Source organism: Dendropsophus ebraccatus, chromosome 15 (genome assembly GCF_027789765.1).
Source record: "Dendropsophus ebraccatus isolate aDenEbr1 chromosome 15, aDenEbr1.pat, whole genome shotgun sequence".
Taxonomy (NCBI): domain Eukaryota; kingdom Metazoa; phylum Chordata; class Amphibia; order Anura; family Hylidae; genus Dendropsophus; species Dendropsophus ebraccatus.
In genome coordinates this window covers 68,080,169-68,102,343 of record NC_091468.1, presented here as the reverse complement: position 1 = coordinate 68,102,343, position 22,175 = coordinate 68,080,169, and the positions used below count along the sequence as shown (strand labels likewise).

At 42.6% G+C, this 22,175-nt stretch overlaps 1 protein-coding gene across 2 annotated transcripts in view; it reads right to left on the bottom strand.

Annotated features, from left to right (window-relative positions):
* ESR1 (estrogen receptor 1) overlaps positions 1 to 22,175 on the bottom strand; it is a 129,969-nt gene that overhangs the window by 90,767 nt on the left and 17,027 nt on the right. The window contains exons 1-2 of one of the 2 annotated variants that reach the window (XM_069954798.1): positions 12,133 to 12,298; positions 11,455 to 11,967 (exon numbers count right to left, since the gene is read on the bottom strand). In XM_069954798.1, the coding sequence (XP_069810899.1) occupies positions 11,455 to 11,885 (431 nt within the window). In that variant the 5' untranslated portion in view covers positions 11,886 to 11,967; positions 12,133 to 12,298. Of the gene's footprint in view, positions 1 to 11,454; positions 11,968 to 12,132; positions 12,299 to 22,175 lie in introns of those variants that run through there. The other variant, XM_069954797.1, reaches the window with a different exon arrangement.

Below are 22,175 nucleotides of genomic sequence, written 5' to 3'. Positions count from 1 at the left end.
AAAGTTCCCCAAACTATGGTGCCCCTGCAGATCGCCCCGCTGCTGCTGTCCGCCTCACCTACTGGCCGCCTGTAGCGCCCAGACGTGCTCCTCCTATCCAATCAGCGGAGACCGGGAGCGTGGTGCGCTGTGGCGGGCCATGATGCACGCATCCAATCAACGTGTGCGCTACGGCCCGCCGCAGCGCACCACGCTCCCGGTCTCCGCTGATTGGAAGAGCACGTCCGGGCCCTACGGGCGGCCAGTAGGTGAGGCGGACAGCAGCGGTGACCATTTCGGAGGAGGTGAGGAGGAAGGGGGGGGGGAGAGAAACCTGGGGATGGGGGAGAGAAACAGGAGAAAACAATGGGGGAGAGAAACATGGGGGAGAGACAGGGGGAAGAGACAGGGAGAGAAGCATGGGGAAGAGAAACCTGGGGATGGGGGAGAGAAACATGGGGATGGGGGAGAGAAGTATGGTGGAGAGAAGCACAGGAGAGAAGCATGGGGGAGAGAAGCACAGGAAAGAAGCATGGGGGAGAGAAGCACAGGAGAGAAGCAGGGGGGAGAGAAGCACAGGAGAGAAGCAGGGGGGAGAAGTATGGTGGAGAGAAGTAGGGTAGAAGTATGGTGGAGAGAAGCAGAGGGGGAGAGGAGTATGGTGGAGAGAAGCACAGGAGAGAAGCATGGGGAAGAGAAGCACAGGAGAGAAGCAGGGGGGAGAAGTATGGTGGAGAAAAGCAGGGGGGAGAGAAGCACAGGAGAGAAGCAGGGGGGAGAAGTATGGTGGAGAGAAGCAGGGGGGAGAGAAGCAGGGGGGAGAGAAGAACAGGAGAGAAGCAGGGGGGAGAGAAGCACAGGAGAGAAGCATGGGGGAAAAGTATGGTGGAGAGAAGCACAGGAGAGAAGCAGGGGGGAGAAGTATGGTGGAGAGAAGTAGGGGGGGAAAGTATGGTGGAGAGAAGCAGGGGGGGAGAGAAGCACAGGAGAGAAGCAGGGGGGAGAAGTATGGTGGAGAAAAGCATGGGGGAGAGAAGCACAGACGAGAAGCAGGGGGAGAAGTATGGTGGAGAGAAGCACAGGAGAGAAGCAGGAGGTAGAGAAGCACAGGAGAGAAGCAGGGGGGAGAAGTATGGTGGAGAAAAGCAGGGGGGAGAGAAGCACAGGAGAGAAGCAGGGGGGAGAAGTATGGTGGAGAGAAGCACAGGAGAGAAGCAGGGGGGAGAGAAGAACAGGAGAGAAGCAGGGGGGAGAGAAGCATAGGAGAGAAGCATGGGAGAGAAGTATGGTGGAGAGAAGCACAGGAGAGAAGCAGGGGGGAGAAGTATGGTGGAGAGAAGTAGGGGGGAGAAGTATGGTGGAGAGAAGCATGGGGGAGAGAAGCACAGGAGAGAAGCAGGGGGGAGAAGTATGGTGGAGAGAAGCACAGGAGAGAAGCAGGGGGGAGAGAAGCACAGGAGAGAAGCAGGGGGGGAGAAGTATGGTGGAGAGAAGTAGGGGGGAGAAGTATGGTGGAGAGAAGCAGGGGGGGAGAGGAGTATGGTGGAGAGAAGCACAGGAGAGAAGCATGGGGGAGAGAAGCACAGGAGAGAAGCAGGGGGGAGAGAAGAACAGGAGAGAAGCAGGGGGGAGAAAAGCACAGGAGAGAAGCAGGGGGGAGAAGTAAGGTGGAGAGAAGCACAGGAGAGAAGTAGGGGGAAGAAGTATGGTGGAGAGAAGCATGGTGGATAGAAGCAGGGGGGAGAAGTTTGGTGGAGAGAAGCACGGGGGAGAGAAGCACAGGAGAGAAGCAGGGGGAGAAGTATGGTGGAGAGAAGCACAGGAGAGAAGTAGGGGAGAGAAGCACAGGGGAGAGAAGCACAGGGGAGAGAAGCACAGGGGAGAGAAGCACAGGGGAGAGAAGCACAGGGGAGAGAAGCACAGGGGAGAGAAGCACAGGGGAGAGAAGCGCAGGAGAGAGAAGCGCAGGAGAGAGAAGCACAGGAGAGAGAAGCACAGGAGAGAGAAGCACAGGAGAGAGAAGCACAGGAGAGAGAAGCACAGGAGAGAAGTAGGGGGGAGAAGTATGGTGGAGAGAAGCACAGGGGGAGAAGAAAACAGGCCCAGGTTTCACACTGAGTGAGTATAAATACATTATAGAATCTATTTTATTAACTATATGTATAATATGTACTGTTTTAGTGTCATTTTGTACCATTTTGGTTGGTGGTGTGCCCCGGGATTTTTTAAGTATAAAAAGTGTGCCGCGGCTCAAAAAAAGTTGAAAATCACTGGTCTAGAAGCTCTAGAAAGCTTATGGTTTGAACAGTCCAGGAGGTGTCTCATGGTTAGAATAGAGCATGCTTGAGAGAGTAGACCCAAAGGAGAATAATTCCTTCTCAGTAGTTTGTTCTGTCTGACACACAGGAAGGAGAGCAGTCAAATGTCGTCCTCAGACAACAGTAATAGGAACTAGGGTGGGGGAAAAGTAAAATGGCAGTGGGTCTAATTGGGATTGTTGACAAATAGGGGATGGTGGAAAAAGTAAGAGGCACTTACTTTATCATTTTCTTCTGAAGAGAGAAGATAAGCAGGTGAAATATTACTTCTCAGAGAGAGAAAGGAGGAGCCATAAGATGTTCCAGACCACTTGAAAGTCTATGTAAGAGAGTGCATTGGGCTGTCAGTCCTGCCAGGAGGGAGACTGTACATCATTAACTGTACCCATCAGCATGGCGGCAAATTCCTCTGTTAACTGGAAAGTTTGAATTTTCATGGAAACAAACACACAATGAGACCGTAATGCTCACGACCCCCATTGTATCAGAAGCTTATTGGATCGGTCTCATTGCATGTCCATATCCATTGAGACCCAAAGTTCTAAATTAAAGGGAAAACCCAACTGATCCGGCAATGCTGCTGCCCGGCACCCACCGTTTGTGTTTCTACCCTGCTTCATTCTGTCTAATGAAAAAATGTTACCTTTGTATTTGCCAAATACAGAAGCTTAAAGGGGATATGTCACCTATTAGTTAACTCAAGTTTTTATATTAAACATATTTACAAAACAATTTTTTAATTGTTCAATATACTATTTATATTGTAAAACAACCCTAAAATCTTGCAGTTTCCATTCTCACCACTAAGCCTAAAAGAAGCTAAGACTTTCTGTTCTGTCTGTGATGATAAGGACACCATTTTAGTAAACTGTAACACCTATAGAAAGATAAGACAGTAAATGAAGCTCACAGCTCAGCCTTTCCCTCCCTGTGAAGTGATCCTGTCAAAGGTCACAAATTATGCCCAATAACATTTCCCATTCATTCCATGTAACAGGTCCTGTCTATTCCTGTCTACTGGATGCCTATGGGGCTTGCTGTAAAGACTCTCTCTAAATCCTGTTAAAACTGCTCAAACAAGATGGCTGCCACATCATAATGTGGACAAAAAAAAAAAAAGGTTAGAAAAAAAAGAACGTATTTCAGTATGCAGCTCTAATTTTATATATATACTAGAAAATGTACCCGGCGCTGCCCGGGTATAAAGTGTCAGTGTGTTAATTAGATTTGTTCTAAGGTTCTGTATACCCACAATGTATAGTTTTTAGGAGTCTCGCATATCTGTAGTGCATAGTTGGGGGGGCTGTATACCTATAGTGTATAGTTGAGTGAGGTTCTGTATACCTGCAGTGTACAGTTGGTGAAGGTCCTGTATACCTGTACTGTATAGTTCGGGGGTCCTGTATACCTGTAGTATATAGTTGGTGCTGTATACCTGTAATGTATAGTTGGTGGAGGTCTTGTATACCTGTAGTTTATAGTTTGAGGGTCCTGGATACCTGTAGTGTATAATTGGTGGAGGTCATGTATACCTGAAGTATATAGTTCGGGGGTCCTGTATACCTGTAGTAAATAGTTTGAGGGTCCTGTTTAACTATAGTATAGATTTGGTGAAGGTGCTGTATACCTGTATTATAGAGTTGGTGTAGGTCCTGCATACCTGTAGTGTATGGTTTTGAGGTCCTGTATACCTGTAGTGTATAGTTTGGGGTCCTATATACCTGTAGTATATAGTTGGTGGAGTTCCTGTATACCTGTAGTGTATAGTTTGGGGTCCTGTATACCTGTAGTGTATAGTTTGGGGTCCTGTATACCTGTAGTATATAGTTGGTGGAGGTCCTGTATACCTGAAGTATATAGTTGGTGGAGGTCCTGTATACCTGTAGTATATAGTTTTGGGGTCCTGTATACCTGTAGTGTAAAGTTTGGGGTCCTGTATACCTGTAGTATATAGTTTTGTGGAGGTCCCGTGCACTTGTAGTGTATAGTTTTGGGGTCCTGTATACCTGTAGTGTCCTGTATACCTGCAGGGTTGTATTTACCCGTATGGAGGTGTTATCCAGTCACAGTATGGCGGTATTGGTCAGGTCTGGTATGGAGGCGTTATCTAGTCACAGTATGGCAGTATTGGTCAGGTCTGGCAGTGTTATCCAGTCATAGTATGGCGGTATTGGTCAGGTCTGGTATGACAGTGTTATCCAGCACAGTATGGCGGTATTGGTCAGGTCTGGTCTGGCAGTGTTACCCAGTCACAGTTTGGTATACCTGTTGTGCCCTGTATATACATGTACTGTATGGATGGAGTAGGGGGTCCTGTATATACATGTAATGTGTAGTTGGAGTAGGGGGTCCTGTATATACATGTAATGTGTAGTTGGAGTAGGGGGTCCTGTATATACATGTACTGTATAGATGGAGTAGGGGGCCCTGTATATACATATACTGTATAGGTGGAGTAGGGGTCCCTGTATATATATGTACTGTATAGATGGAGTAGGGGGTCCTGTATATACATGTACTGTATAGATGGAGTAGGGGGTCCTGTATATACATGTACTGTATAGATGGAGTAGGGGGTCCTGTATATACATGTACTGTATAGATGGAGTAGGGGGTTCTGTATATACATGTACTGTATAGATGGAGTAGGGGGTCCTGTATATACATGTAATGTATAGTTGGAGTAGAGGGTCCTGTATATACATGTACTGTATAGATGGAGTAGGGGGCCCTGTATATACATGTACTGTATAGATGGAGTAGGGGGTCCTGTATATATATGTACTGTATAGATGGAGTAGGGGGCCCTGTATATACATGTACTGTATAGATGGAGTAGGGGGCCCTGTATACATGTACTGTATAGATGGAGTAGGGGGTCCTGTATATACATGTACTGTATAGATGGAGTAGGGGGTCCTGTATATACATGTACTGTATAGATGGAGTAGGGGGTCCTGTATATACATGTACTGTATAGATGGAGTAGGGAGTCCTGTATATACATGTACTGTATAGATGGAGTAGGGGGTCCTGTATACATGTACTGTATAGATGGAGTAGGGGGTCCTGTATATACATGTACTGTATAGATGGAGTAGGGGGTCCTGTATATACATATAGTGTATAGATGGAGTAGGGGGTCCTGTATATACATGTACTGTATAGATGGAGTAGGGGGTCCTGTATACATGTACTGTATAGATGGAGTAGGGGGTCCTGTATATACATGTACTGTATAGATGGAGTAGGGAGTCCTGTATATACATGTACTGTATAGATGGAGTAGGGGGTCCTGTATACATGTACTGTATAGATGGAGTAGGGGGTCCTGTATATACATGTACTGTATAGATGGAGTAGGGGGTCTACCAGTTATTACTGTGGATGTTGTGAGGCAGCTTCCCTAGCAACCATTGCTCCCTGTGAAAATGAAAGCAACCAATAGGATTACTGCTAAGGCTCCAACTGCCGTGTCTGCTGCAGCTAATTATATCACCTGTGTTTGCAGTGAGGAGATTTTCCCATTCATCTTTATGGGGCGCCTCTCTTTCCCCTCCCCCTCCCCTCCTGTACATCTGGCGGGGACGGGACCTTCGCAATAACCTTCCCGGGCACCCAATGTATCTGTGGGCCAAATTTGGGGTCAAACGGTTCAGGCGTTTGGAAGTCTATAGAGGACAGACAGACAGAAGGACAGACAGAAGGACAGACAGACAGGACAGACAGACAGGACAGACAGACAGGACAGACAGACAGGACAGACAGACAGGACAGACAGACAGACTTTGATTTTTATGATATATATATATATATATATATATATATATATATATATATATATATAAAAATCTAGGTGATACCTTCCCTCTAAACAGCCAAACTGCAGCGTTATGGTGGGCAGAAGAGTGAAGGAGAATAATATAATAGGGACCAGTAAGCTTACAGATTTATCTAAGATTTTTCTAGATACCTCTTCATACTGTATTGTCAAGGACTTAAAAATTACACAGCAAATACTGTATGTTCTATGTTCTCAACCAAAATTAAAATTTGTATTCTACTTGAAGATGGCGGCACATTAATCCCTACTGTGCATCCAAACATAGCAGTCACAACCTGCCGTCTGTATAGTATAGACCGGAGAATTTATATCAGCTCTGAGTGCGCCAACATGGTTTTCTCCTTTAATCAAACTTAAACGCCGGCCCTACTGCACACGTCCGTAGAGATTCAGCAAAACCACAGATCTGTAATGGATGGACGCGTCATGGCGCATCATCCATGGGCCACCCCCAATCGTAGACCGTGAGGCCAACAGGAGGGCAGGAGCCTTGACCGCAAATCAGGATCATATAATGACGTGCGGGTGGACTTTTTGGGCTCCGGCCAGTCGTCAATACTACTTGCAGTTGTGGACCGAAATTATAGAAAAGGGTTAAAGGGGCATAAAAGAGAAAAAAAAATACAAAAACATATGAATACCATTTACTCCTCAATCCATCTTTTTACCACTGGGTCAAAAGTGGTGGCGGCGGCGGCATGTAATAAGTCCTTCACCTGTCTACTGTATAGCGGCTACTCTGGTGTCCACTGGGGAAATATTTACAAGGTTCCACGTCCGAGCCGTTTGCTGCTAGGCAACCACCTGGACCTGCTCCGGTAATACTTATTATATAGAACACTTACAAACCTTGCATACTAATAAATAGGGACAGATAGAAACCATTTGCCTGAACCCTAATTTACCTTTAAAATTATAGTCTGAGCGTTCAAGAGAGTCAAGAAATGATAAAATATATTATTAATGGTGCGTTCACACCTACAGGATCTGCAGCAGATTTCATTTAAATAACTGAACACAGCATCAAATCTGCTGCAGATCCTGTAGGTGTGAACGCACCCTAAGGTTGTATACATTATAACTAGAGATGAGAGAACCTGGAGCAGCTGGAGTCCATCCGAACCCGATCGTTCGGCATTTGATTAGCGGTGGCTGCTGAAGTTGGATAAAGCCCTAAGGCTATGTGGAAATTATGGATATAGTCATTGGCTGTGTCCATGTTTTCCAGACAACCTTAGGGCTTTATCCAAGTTCAGCAGCCCCTGCTAATCAAATACCGAATGTTCCGGTTCGGATCGACTCCAGCTGCTCCAGGTTCTAATTTTATTACTCATACATAACCTCCGAGGCAGAAAAGAATCCCATCAGAAGTGATCTGGTCAGACCCAGCAAGTTGGCATTAAGTCACATGATCCATCATTTTATTGCCAGAGGAAGCAGAATTGCAGCCTGGTATACAAGATACTCTGTACTCTGTATATACAGTTTTGGAGACGGACGCCCCTTTTATTTTATTCCTCTTGCAGGACACATGAAAGGTTCTGCACAATTTTCAAACAGAATTCTGCAATATTACGATGGTGCACGTTTAAAGGAATACTCCAGATAAAACTACACTGGGTCCTGTTTAGTGCAAGGAGTAAGAAGATTCACTGCGCATTGCACTACTCCTTTTAGGCCCCTAGGCAAATAACTATTGATTTTGGTTGTACTGTTTCTTTAAGACACTAAAAGTATGTGCTGTTCGTTAAAGAGGTAGTTCACCAAATAAAGTTTTCTTTCAAATCAGCTGGTGCCAGAGATTTGTAATTTACTTCTATTAAAAAAAAAAAAAAAATCCCCATTCTTCCTACACTTATTAGCTGCTGTATGTCCTGCAGGAAGTGGTGTATTCTTTCCAGTCTGACACAGTGCTCCCTGCTGCCACCTCTGTCCATGTCAGGAACTGTCCAGAGCAGCAGCAAATCCCCATAGAAAACCTCTCCTGCTTTTCAGATTGGAAAGAATACACCACTTCCTGCAGGTCATACAGCAGCTGTTAAGTAATGGAAGACTTGATATTTTTAATAGAAGTAAAAGACAAACCTCTGACCCACTTTCTGGCACCAGTTGATTTGAAAGAAAAATGGTGAACCACCCCTTTAAAGCACTTACACCTCAGAAATCTCAGAGAAGCTTTGTATTTATATTGCGACCAAAGAAAAATAATATTCTCACTATTCCAAGCTGTAATAGAGGATACTCGGTTATCGTTCAGTTTTTGTAGAAATTCAATGAAAATATTATCCTCCTTAATAAAGACATCTACTAATAGAAGTAGGACTGGTTTCCCACTTATTACATAGACTCGGGCTGTGGTCACACATGGCGCTTTGTCATTATAATGGATACTTAGCAGAATACTGAGTGTGAGCCGAGCCCTATACAGACGGGTGCTCGACTATGGACAACCGGCCTCTCAGCTGCCACAATCTGCTACGCGTCGTGTCCCCCCAGGACTGTATTACCTTGTTTCCCTATAAGATCATGCTCTACTGTCTGATGATAAATGTATTGGGCTGTACTCTATACTCTATTTCTATGCAGCAAACAAAACCCTGTGGAATACCGTGTAATAGCCTGAAGATGTATGTGTGTGTGTGCTGTACATGTGTGTGCACTGTACGTCTGTGTGCTTGCGTTGTGCATGTGTGTGTGTGTATGTGTGCTGTACATGTGTGTGCGCTGTACATGTGTGTGCGCTGTACGTGTGTGTGTGTGCTGTACATGTACGTGTGTGTGCGCGATGTACGTGTGTGTGCTTGCGTTGTGCATGTGTGTGTGTATGTGTGCTGTACATGTGTGTGTGTCTGTATGTGTACTGTAGGTGTGTGTGCGCTGTACATGTGTGTGTGCACTGTACATGTACGTGTGTGTGCGCGCTGTACGTGTGTGTGCTTGCGTTGTGCATGTGTGTGTGTATGTGTGCTGTACATGTGTGTGTGTGTGTCTGTATGTGTACTGTAGGTGTGTGTGCGCTGTACATGTGTGTGTGTGTGTCTGTATGTGTACTGTAGGTGTGTGTGCGCTGTACATGTGTGTGTGTGTGTCTGTATGTGTACTGTAGGTGTGTGTGCGCTGTACATGTGTGTGTGTGTGTCTGTATGTGTACTGTAGGTGTGTGTGCGCTGTACATGTGTGTGTGCACTTAGTGGGGGGTATAAGTAACATCATGTGTTTGCTGTCACTATTGTGAAAAATCTTTTAAGCATCTGGCATCCATGTTCAGCTGAACCACATGGCAACCACATCCATTCTACAAAAGACTCAAATATTTCTTGATGATTAAATTAATTGCAATTGGAAAATTATTTAAAGTTATATATGACCCCTCAATACTGTTTATTCCATAACTTGTTTTACTGTCTCTACTTTTATTATTACTTATATTGCTGCTAATAATAAAATAAATACTAAAATATTATTAATATGCATTATTATTATTATTATTATTACATTTATTAGTATTATTTTTATTATTATTTCATTATTATTTTTATTATTTCATTATAATATTTATTATTATTTCATTACTATTATTTTCATTATTATTATTATTATATTACTATTATTTCATTATTATTTCATTATTATTATTATTATTATTATTATTATTACATAATACTGATAATACATGAGCATAACAAGATGATAATAATACAAATAACTGGACAATTGTCCACAGGACTGTATACTGGCATTCAGGGGTTAATGCCAGCATGAAAAACAAAGCTCACTTTGTCACAATGACCTGATGCCATCTGGTAAGTTTACACATCCTGTGCACTACTACAAAATGTGTCAGAAAGCCATGTGTATTCCTAGATCACTTAACAAGTTATCATTGCATATAATTATATATATATATATATATATATATATATATATATATATATATATACACATACAAAGATATTTGGGTTCAATGTAGCCTATAAATACATATAAATACTATATACGTACACATTATATATATATATATATATATATATATATATACACATACACACATACATACACACACACACACACACACACACACACACACACACACACACACCCTCCTCCTTGATGTCCTCGAATTAAATGTCATTTAACACAAGAAGACCTGAAACAGAAATGTCGCCCCTTAAATTGGAAGTAATTTCGGGTTTTCATAAATTGCAAAATTGCTAAACAAATGAATGGTGGAAAACTATTTTTTCTACCTCTAATGGTCCAGAAGAAGAAAATCAAGGATAGGAAAAAAAAAAAATCTTTAAAAACAAAAAACCAAACAAACTCATTTCTAGAAATAAAATGGAATACGAGATACTTTAGTCTCCCGTTACTCGCCTGCTTTGCCTTGAAGTGAAATTATTTTGCCAATTAAATTGCCATTAACGTTCTCAAGAAGTCTTCCAATAATCTCCATAATTGGGGAGAGCTCCAGACATAGGGATGGGTCATTCTATAGAGAACCTACCTCCTCGTCCTCTATGACACACCGACCTGTGATATAATATGGTATGGCGCCTCTACTGTATATAACGTAGTGTATATTGACAGGTCTGGTTCACCATCACAATATATATATATATATATATATATATATATATATATATAACAGAGTTACCATGGATAGCTGACACTGTATTCCCTTCTGTTCTCGCCTTTTCTTACTCTTCTTTGTACATTACGTCTCCGGCAGAGAAGAGAACTGTAATGTTTTATGCATTAGTAACAAATCATTTACCTTAAATGCACCGTTCTGTATGAGCCGCCTGCTCTCCGACTATCTCTCCATCTACCGTACACAATAATGGATGTTCGGTAGGAAATAGAATATTATTTAGTTACTTATTTGTCGTGATCATATAAAGGAAAGCTTCTATCCGACTTTCAAAAACTTTTCAAAAAACTTCTAAAATCACATAAAAGTCAGGTTAGCAGCTCGGCCAGGAAGAGTTCATGTTTTTCTAGGTTATTTTAAATAGGATATATTGTATAAAGTGAGGTTTATTTATCAGTATGGCCTCAATGCAGGGGGTAGGGAACATTGGGTTTCCAACTGTTGCAAAACTACAGCTCCCATCATGCCTGGACAGCCAAAGCTAAAGCTTTGGCTGTCCAGGCATGATGGGAGTTGTAGTTTTGCAACAGCTGGAGGGCCAATGTCCCCTACCTTAATGGTATATTTTATACAGGCACAATGAAGGTAGGTGTTTTCCTGCACCGAAACATAGAAATGATAGAATTTATAGAAAGAATTTATTTTATTATTTTTGTACTTACCTGTAGTATGTTGGTGGTGCCGCTTCTCTCACTCCAAAAGAGTTCTGTTCACTCTCCAGGTAGTACGGTACCTGTTGGCCATGGTGGTGGATAAATGGTGAGATCTGTGGGGTCGTTTGCAGAAAAACGACAGGACTCGGTGGCACATTGTTCAAGGAATGAAGCCCGGCCAGGCTGCTCGTCCCAAAGGTTTCCGAACTAGCTGCATAGCTCAAGCCGGCAGAACTGTAAACCGGTGCAGTGGCAGCCGTAAAGTCATAAGACGTGCCCTCCGGGTAGTTAAAAATCCCCGTCCTATTGCTCTCCACATACATCTCACCCAGGGGTCTCTCTAGCGGTAACTTCAGCGGTGGTCTGCTTATGGTTTCCAATTCGGAGGCTTGAATCTGATGCAACAAGGTTATTCCAGAGGTTTTGCTGTGGAGGGGCATGGTCGTCACTATTGGCAGCGAGAAGGTGGCATGGCTGTTGACCGTCTACCTGCCAGGTTGGAGTCAGCACATGGATAGACACCTGAGAACAGAACACAACCTGATGTTAGTCTGATCAGCACTCATGCTGGAGCTCGGCACTGCACAGGTATTCAGCAAGCTTCAGAAAGGAGGAGGAACGAATCAGAGCACAAAAAAAAAAAAAAAAAATCCGTCCTCCTTCCTCCTGATCCTCTCTCTTTCTAACCTAGAGTCATTCTGGTCGAAGTGAATCCACACGTCGTCGTCGCTGGCAGCAAACCAAGGGCTGATGTATTTAATCGGCATTGCTATGTCACATCTGTGTCTCACAACTGGATCAGTTTAACATTGATTTTTTTCCCTTTTTTTACTATTATTTTCCCAGTTTAGTTTAATAGACTACCCCTCCTTCGCACAAATCATATAACAAAAAAAAATAAATCTGTTTCCGAGCATGACTTATCTTGTTTAATGTAATATGTGAAGGAAAACACTGACTGTTACTTGTCTGACCCTGACTGCGCTGTGGTTGTAGCAGAGATGAGTCAGTGCACTAGAACATATACACTAGGCTATCTTTTCACTCACTGGCCTTGACCATGTTTTCCTCCGCTTGCATGGTTCTATCAGAACAGTGTCCATAAAATGATCCTTACAGAGGTTACACATGGCGGCAGCCGGCAGATTTAGTCTTTTTTTTATATATACTATGTTTGTTTGTAGCAACTTGTTGCATGCAGCTTATAAATTACCTTGAACTTGGCATGCCCTTGAGAGAGGAGAATTTTTAGCTCAACGGCACAGAATGTTGTGAAGCTGACCAGAACAATGAAAGGTTAGCACTTACATAATGTAACCGTTATCCGCGGCTCAGACATCAATAACTGGTGCTCAAAAAAAACACCACTAACGTACAACCATGTAGAGTTATTAAAGTGCATGGGCGTGTACAGTCATGGCCAAAAGTTTTGGGAATGATACAAATATTAAATAGTAAATAGTAAAGTCTACTGCTTCAGTTTTTAAAATGGCAATTTGCATATACTCCAGGATGTTATAAGGAGTGATCAGCTTAACAGCAATTACTTGCAAAGTCAATATTTGCCTAGAAAATGAACTTTATCCCCCAAAACACATTTCAACATCATTGCAGCCCGGCCTTAAAAGGACCACCTAACATTGTTTCAGTGATTGCTCCATTAACACAGGTGTGGGTGTTGATGAGGATAGGGCTGGAGATCAATCTGTCATAATTCAGTAAGAATGACACCACTAGACACTTTAAAAGGAGGCTGGTGCTTGGCATCATTGTCTCTCTTCTGTTAACCATGGTTATCTCTAAAGAAACACGTACAGTCATCATTGCACTGCACAAAAATGGCCGAACAGGGAAGAGTATCGCAGCTAGAAAGATTGCACCTCAGTCATCAATCTATCGCATCATCAAGAACTTCATGGAGAGAGGTTCCATTGTTGCCAAAAAGGCTCCAGGGCGCCCAAGAAAGACCAGCAAGCGCCAGGACGTCTCTTAAAAGTGTTTCAGCTGCAGGATGGTGCTACCAGCAGTGCAGAGCTTGCTCAGGAATGGCAGCAGGCAGGTGTAAGGGCATCTGCACTGTGCACTGTGAGACTGCGGAGACTCTTGGAGCAAGGCCTGGTCTCAAGGAGGGAAGAAAAGAAGCCACTTCTCTACAGAAAAAACATCAGGGACAGACTGATATTCTGCAAAAGGTCCAGGGAGTGGACTGCTGAGGACTGGGGGAAAGTCATTTTCTCTGATGAATCCCCTTTCCGATTGTTTGAGACATCTGGAAAACAGCTTATTCGGAGAAGACGAGGTGAGCGCTACCACCAGTCTTCTCTCATCCTGAAACCATTCATGTGTGGGGTTGCTTCTCAGCCCAGGGAATCGGCTCTCTCACAGTCTTGCCTAAAAACACAGCCATGAATAAAGAACCAGAATGTCCTCCAAGAGCAACTTCTCCCAACCGTCCAAGAGCAGTTTGGCCACCAACAATGCCTTTTCCAGCATGATGGAGCACCTCGCCATAAAGCAAAGGTGATAACTAAATGACTCAGGGAACAAAACAGAGATTTTGGATCCATGGCCTGGAAACTCCCCATATCTTAATCCCGTTGATAACTTGTGGTCAATCATCAAGAGACGGGTGGAAAAACAAAAACCAACAAATTCTGACAAAATGCAAGAATGGACGGCTATCAGTCAGGATTTGGTCCAGAAGTTGATTGAGAGCAGCCGGGGAGAATTGCAGAGGTCCTGAAGAAGAAGGGTCAACACTGCAAATATTGCCTTGCTGCAGTAACTTATTCTAACTGTCAGTATAAGCTTTTGTTACTCATAATATGATTGCAATTATATTTCTGTATGTGATAAAAACATCTGACAAACACACATAAAAACCAGAGGGCAGCAGATCATGTGAAAATATAAGATTTGTGTCATTCTCAAAACTTTTGGCCATGACTGTGTAATATCCATAGCTGTATCCCACTGGGCTGAGAGACAGAATTTGCAGTGATTGTTATATGCATGTGTGCAACACTATACTGCCATATGTCAGAAGGAAAACCCTCGGAGACTGCACATTATGGACTCTATAGAAACCCAAAAACATCCATTTAGTCATGGTTCCATTCAGCCCAACATATTGCAGGACTGAACACTCTCGGCCATGCTACAGGCCATTGGGGAGCCAATCTCATCCCATATACTGGAGATACATTCCTCCTCACATTGGTGCCTTCTACAATCCCTCCTAGTAAAGCCTTTTATAACCCAAGTTTCCCAGCCCCCCCCTCAAAAATAATGCTTTTGAGAGCGCCAAGCAGATTTTACAGAACCAAGGGTCTTATTAGACCACGTTTTTTCGTTTCCACCAAACATGGAATAGTTGTTGGTTATGAACGCAATTACTATTGTATTTAGAAACGTTCATAACTTTAGTATATGAACTTTCATAATCACGAAGACTTGCGAAGAATTAAAAATAATTTTATGGTCTGCTTATAAGATGTGGTCAACGACACACTAGCGATTTTTCGATCATTGCCTGTATACACACGGAAAGATTATCGCTTAAATTCGAATGATATAACTTTTTTTGCACGACAATCGTCCCATGTAACCGTCCCCATTACACGGAAAGATTATGGTTCGAAAAATCGGTAAATCATTCAAATTTAAGCAATAATCTTACGGCGTGGCGTATGCAGCCACGATATAGGGACTGACAAAAATTGACCATAAAATCAATGTCAATCAATTGTAAGTCTTTCAGTGTATGAACACATTGTATACTTTAGTCTAGGAACATATGTAATTACGAACAATGCGGGAGATTTATCAAACATGGTGTAAAGTGAGACTGGCTCAGTTGCCCCCGGCAACCAATCAGATCCCACCTTTCATTTTCCAAAGAGCCTGTGAGTAATGAAAAGTGGAATCTGATTGGTTGCTAGGGGCAACTGGGCCAGTTTCACTTTACACCATGTTTGATAAATCTCCCCCAATGTGTACATACACCAAAAGACTTGCGAACAATTAACAATGATTTTATGGTCACCTCAAAAGATGTGATCAACAACATACGTACAAATTTTTGTCAGTCCCTTGATCGTTGCTGCATACACAACGAAAGATTATCGCTTAAATTCGCATGATTTGAATGAATGACATGTAATAGGGACCTAGGAGCACTATAACATGGGACAATTATCCCGCCAAAAAAATTGGTATATCGTTAGAATTTAAGCGATAATCTTTCCGCGTGTATGCAGGCAATGATTGAAAAATCGTTTGTGTGTCATTGATCGCATCTCTTAAATTGACCATAAAATCATTGTTAGTTGTTCACTTATCATTCGCTAAATATTCTCTAATCTTCCATGTATGTACACATCGTTCCTTCTATTGTTGGGATCAGAAGGAGTAATCTATCTTAGTAATGATCATAGTAACGATGATAACTGACGACTATTGATCTGTATCAACAATTTCAAGTTGTTCCCAAAAACACTCTTTTGCGATCTTGTTCTCTGGGTCTTCCTAGGCAATATCACTTATAGGTCCTCCAAACACACTAAGAGACCCACTAAGCAACATCTAAAGAGGCTCCCCATCAATTACTCTGACCTCCTGCCCACCTGCTCTTTCTTATAATTCACAAACCCTTCATAATGAACATGTTACTTCAGTCTCCACCTTATTCACACGTATTGATGGACAAGCCCAGGCTTAAAGGGAATGGGTCATCAGAAAATGACATAGTTCAAATCAGGGATGGGGAACCTTTGGCCCTCCAGCTGTTGCAAAACTATAATTCCCATAATATAATGTAGAATAAGAATAAAACCTCACTCACCATCCGACATTTTCAAATCTTTATTCCACGGTTACAAACAGCACCAGACACAGTGAGGACAAAACATCGGAAGACGCCAGGAAGGTAGGGTTACAGCCTGTTTCACGCTCTTGCGCTTCTACAGACCACCCTGTCTGTGGTCCGTAGAAGCACAAGAGCGTGAAACAGGCTGTAACCATACCTGCCCAATGTTTTGTCCTCACTGTGTCTGCTGTTTTCAACCATGGAATAAAGATTGGAAAATGTGAGATGGTGAGTGCGGCTTTATCTTATTCTACATTATATTGTTCCACTACAAGTCTTTTCCTGCAGAGCCTGCACCTCCATTTTCTACTCCCAGCGGAGCCCGTTTGCCATGCGGTTTTGGAAGTGCCGACCTATCTGACTTTGTGTGTTTAATTACCATAATGCCTGGACAGCCAAAGCTAAAGTGTTGGCTGTCCAGGCATGATGGGAATTGTAGTTGTTTTGCTACACCTGGAGAGCCAAAGGTTCCCCATCCCTGGTTTAAATGATGTTTTTATGTGAAACATAACAGTATTTTTGGTGTCATTTTATCTAATTTTCCATTTTTCTATCTATATTATATAATAATCCTGAGATCTTGCAGTTTTCATTCTCACCACTGGGGCTAAAACTAAGCTGAGACTTCCTGTTGTGTCTGTGGTGATAAGAGGAGGCTGCTGTAAAGTGATCTGTACAGCATTGCAGCGTCATGTGACACCACTAGATAGAGGAGACAATAGCAGCTCCCTGTAGAATGACCTCTTCACAGGTCACAGAGCGCGCTCAGTAATGTCTCTCATTCATCTAAAGGTGACAGAGTCTGTCTATTGTTGTCTGTGTCCATGAGTCTTGCTGTAAAGAATATCACAAAATGCTGTTAACAGCAGCTCAGGCAAGATGGCCGCCCTCATAATGTGCAAAAGTGAAATAAAAAAAAAAATATATAGTTAGAAAACAGAAACAGATGAGAATTAGAATTAGAGAATGAGTTTTAGTATCTGACTCTAATCAGTAAAATAAAACTTAGGCGACACATTCCCTTTAAAGGGTATTCCAGCAATAAAAACCTGATCTCTAGGATAGGGCGATGTGTATGATATGAATATGTACCCAGCCCCTCAATTCATTCTGTACTCTTATCTTTGGTGGCACAATAAAGAATCATGGACGTATGTGCCAACCATTCCTTTTAAAGGGGAGTGTCAGGATAACTTTATAATCACTATATAGGCCACTCCCACAGGCACCACACATGGAGCAGTCACACTGTATGTTCCTTCTAGCACCAAAACAATCCCAGCAGGCTTTGCGTCTGTTCACCATCGGCTGAGCTAAGGAGGCTCACCTACCGCTACATGTGGCTTCAGCCACACAGACTGACACTACTTTCTGCTAGAAACTACCGTGTTTCCCTGAATATAAGAAAGCAGGGACAGAGAGTACGGTATGGAGGCTTCCGGCCACTGGGGAGAGCTCATCACAGCACACTCGTACAGCACAGCAGGGACAGCGTACTGTAATGGCAGCAGGCGACAGCATAACGGCAGACTGTGTGCAGCACTATATTTGGTGGTAGGGGAAAACAGGGATGGTGGTAGCGACAGGCCTCTTGATGGCTTGCCTGCACATTTACAAGTGACGGCTGAGGAAGGAAACATCGGGGTTGATGGCAGATGACAGTCTTCATGTCCTGCATGCAGCTGCTCTGCAACACACAGTGAAGGTAGGGGACAATGGCGGCAGGCTAGAAAGTATCAAAGCTGCATGCCCTGGTGTTCGGCGGGCATGCTTCCAAACAAAAACTTTGCTAGGTCTTACTTTCGGGGGAGGCCTTATATTTAGCTACTCAGCAAAACCTCTACTAGGTCTTATTTTTAGGGGATGTCGTATTTTCAGGGAAACAGGGTACAACAGCCTTCTAGTGGCAACAACTATACATTTTCCAAAAATCATATACAGTCTTTTATGTAAGGGGGAGGAACAACATTTGCCACCTCCCACACCCTCAAACAGTGGCATAGCTACCATAGAAGCAAGCCAGGCAGCTGCTATGGGGCCCGTGCTGCAGGAGGGCCCAGGGATGCACAGGAAAGGTAAGAGCCGTCCTGAGTCCTTTTGCATAACCCCTTATGTACTGCAGTGTGAAAGTTTCCTTTATTATAGTCAGAAATCGATTCAACATAATATTATAAAATGTTATCAAAACACTCAAAGGGTATCATTACCCTTTACCCTGCGCTGCGGAGGCATGAGGAGGGGTAAGTATAATTTATGTTCCTCCCACCACCCCTACTGGTCCTGAATTCTTGGATTTGGTCAGCGTTCCCCTTTAAGGCTATGTTCCCACACAGTATTTTTGTTCAGTATTTTGGTCAGTATTTTTGCAACCAAAACCAGGAGTGGATTGAAAACACAGAAAGGCTATGCTCACACAATGCTGAAATTTAGTAGATGGCCGTCATTTAATGACAAATAACTATTATTTTAAGACAATGGCGGTTGTTTTAAAAATCATGTCATAAAAAATACTGACCAAAATACTGAGCAAAAATACTGTGTGGGAACATAGCCTGGGAGGGAATTTCCGACACTGCCTTTTCATCCAGTTTTTGAGCTGAAGCCAATGTGGATCCAACATCAAGACGCATACATGATAATTGAAAAACCTACATTTTTGTATAATGAATATATATGCAGGAACACAACAGTCTGAGATACATTAGTTAGTAGCAAATTATCACAGAATAGCCAAATCAACTTTTCCTATGGGTAAAAAAACTTCTCTCTAACACTGTTTATAAAGACACAAAATCAATATAAAGACCATCACACACAGGATCAAATAAAACAAATCTCTATGAAACCAATTAAAATAGCAAAAACCATAGAAACTCCGCACAGATCATCTGAAACCCGGGCAATTGTGACAAACAAAAGCTTATAGGCAGGTACAGCAGCAGAGTTTAGGGGCCTGTTAGATGAAACGATTTGTAAGGATTAACGATAAACTATCGCAAATGAGATTTATCGTTAACCTGAAATCGTTCCCCATACTACACAGAACGATAGTCGTAAGTTACGATAGTTACAATGATCATTACTACAATTTGTTATTCCATCTGATCCCAGCAAAAGAAAGAACGATGTGCAATTACACTGAACGATTAGTGACCGAATGCGGAATAACAGCGAACGATTAACGATGATTTAAGGGTCAGATCTAAATTAACGACGCACGAACGATTTTTCGATCGTTGCCTGCAATTACACAGGCATGGTTTAAACTTGAACAATATAACGAGGTTGAAAGGTAAAGTATTTGGGTAAAATATTGGCTTGACTCCCTTACACCCAAGTGATATGCAACTGCAAACAAGTAAAGTCTGTATAACAAGTTCTACCATGGAAGCCGTTTAAAGGGGCACTCCGACAAACAAAAAAATCTAAATCAACTGGTGTCAGAAAGTTATACAAATTTGAAAATTACTTCTTTTAAAAAAATCTCAACCCTTCAGGTACTTAGCAGCTGCTGTATGGCCTGCAGGAAGTGGGTTTTTCCCCCCAGCCTGATATGGTGCTCTCTGCTGCCACCTCTGTCGGTTAATACACATCAGCCTGAGATACATGAGGCATGGGCAGAGGGGAAGCAGTGCGCTGATGGGAGGCCCAAGGAGGGGAGGGGCATAGAGGGCGGGGTTATGGAGTGAGCGTTCACACACACAAACCCCTCCCCCAGCTTTTTTTTTTTTTTATGGACATCTCCTTTAAGGGACTTATTCTGATAATACAAAAGGAAGAAATGCAAGGGCACTCACCAATCTTGTACGTGATTCTTTATTTTCAGTGTAGTTAAGATTATATCATGCGGCTATTACAGACAGTGAAGACGCCAACACCCCCACTCGAGATGTTGGAGTCCTCGCTGTCTGTAACAGCCGCATGATGGAAGCTAAACCACAATCACGCACAAGATTGGTGAGTGCCCTTGCTTTTCTTCCTTTTGTATGAATTGCCAAGATTGCTACAATTTCCAAGTGAGCACCCCCTACATACATGACCGCGACTCTGTACCCACAATCTGTCCCCCCCCAAACCGCTGCGGATAGCTGCTTTTAATCCAAGATCTGTCCTCAGGTCCATTCGGCTGGTGATGCAGTTATTGTCCTAAAAAAACAACTTTTAAACTGGCATAGAATGTCTATGTATCAGGCTCTCACACCCTCTCCATCCCTCCTCATCTTTAGGAATGCTTCAGGCAGATTGTCTCCTATTCCTCAGCTGTGTGAATACTGAACATGGGCTGGATCATTAAGGACCTGTGCAATGTTCAGCATGGAGAAAATGTTCCAGTGGCATTCCTAATGATGAAGAGGGTGGGGAGGAGGGACGGAGGGGTGGTGCAAAGTTAGGGCACAGATATTTTAAGCCACGCCCGTAGGGCACAGGGCTGCAAGTTTAAAAGTTGTTTTTTAGGACAATAACTGCATCACCTGCCGAACGGACCCCAGGACAGATCTTGGAGTAAAAGCAGCTATCTGATGGTACAAGAGGTTTGGGGGGTGTCAGATTGTGGGTACAGAGTCGCTTTAATGATTAACTAGCACTCCTAGTATCCTCCTACAGACTTCTCTGCCTAATGCTGTATATTCCAATAGTAATGTAACATAGAACAGTGGTTATTTATGCAACTGTCTATATAAAATAAACCAGCCATGCCGACTCCACTCAGGTAACTTTTTTGTACATCTAAAATAAAAACATTAATGTGAATATCTACAGGGATCGAGTTTCTATCGCAGCTGCTGCCTTATATTCTTCTAGCTTTCATGCTGCTTCCTTGACATTTAACAAATGCAAATCCTCTTGCTAACATTGTGTCGTTCTCACACTATCAATTTTCTGTAACTTACTCCTCCATAGAAAGTGCACTGGACACTGGAGATGTTTTTGTCATCAACCAAATGCTTTGTTGGGTCATGGGATTCATAGATCAATATCCGAGGACATATCAATCACACACAGTTTTCTTGCTTTGAGATCACAATATTAAAGCTAACCGCTAACAAATATACTGAATCGGGTCTGCGAACTAAATAGGTTACCTTATGTAGCATACATCTGTATACTTCTCCTTCAAAATGGCGCAAAAAAAAAAATTTGTGCGATTTAGGCTAGGTTCACACTGCATTTTTGTGTATGCGTCACTGTTTCCCTTTTTTTTCCGCTTTATACAAAAACATGTTTAAACACTTTTTTTGCAAAATTAAAAAAAAAAAAAAAAAAATCTAAATTTCAGTTCATTTTTCTTTATAATTTAAAGGGGTTATCCAGTTAGGTAAAGTATATGTTAATATTTTGAATCATCCCCCTCTTGGAGACTAACAACTCATTCCATACAAGTCTTTACTTTTTTGTCTCCTTCCCTTAGTTCTGAGTTGCTGCTTTCTGCTGAAGACATAGAAAACTGTATCTGAGCTGTTTAGTGCGTCTCTGCTCTCAACCCCTTCCAAGATGGCTGATGTTAAGTCCCTAGCTGCAACTTTGTAACAACTCTCTGAAATTCCTAAAAGATCAATCACAGTGAGTTCATAAGCAACTTAACCTCAGATTAACCATCCCAGCATTACAAAGAAACTACAAAGATGCAGATAGGGATTTGAATATATCAGCTGTATTGCAAAGGGGGGGGGGGGGCGATTGGAGAGAAAAAGGGGAAAAAAAAGTCAGTTTGTGTCTTTAGCAGAGAGCAGCAGCTCAGAACTGGGAGAAAGACTGAAAAGGTAATGTATGTATGGAATCAATTGTTAGTCTCGAGGTGGGGGATGATTCAAATAAATATATATATATACACATACACACACACATATACAGTAGTACCTTG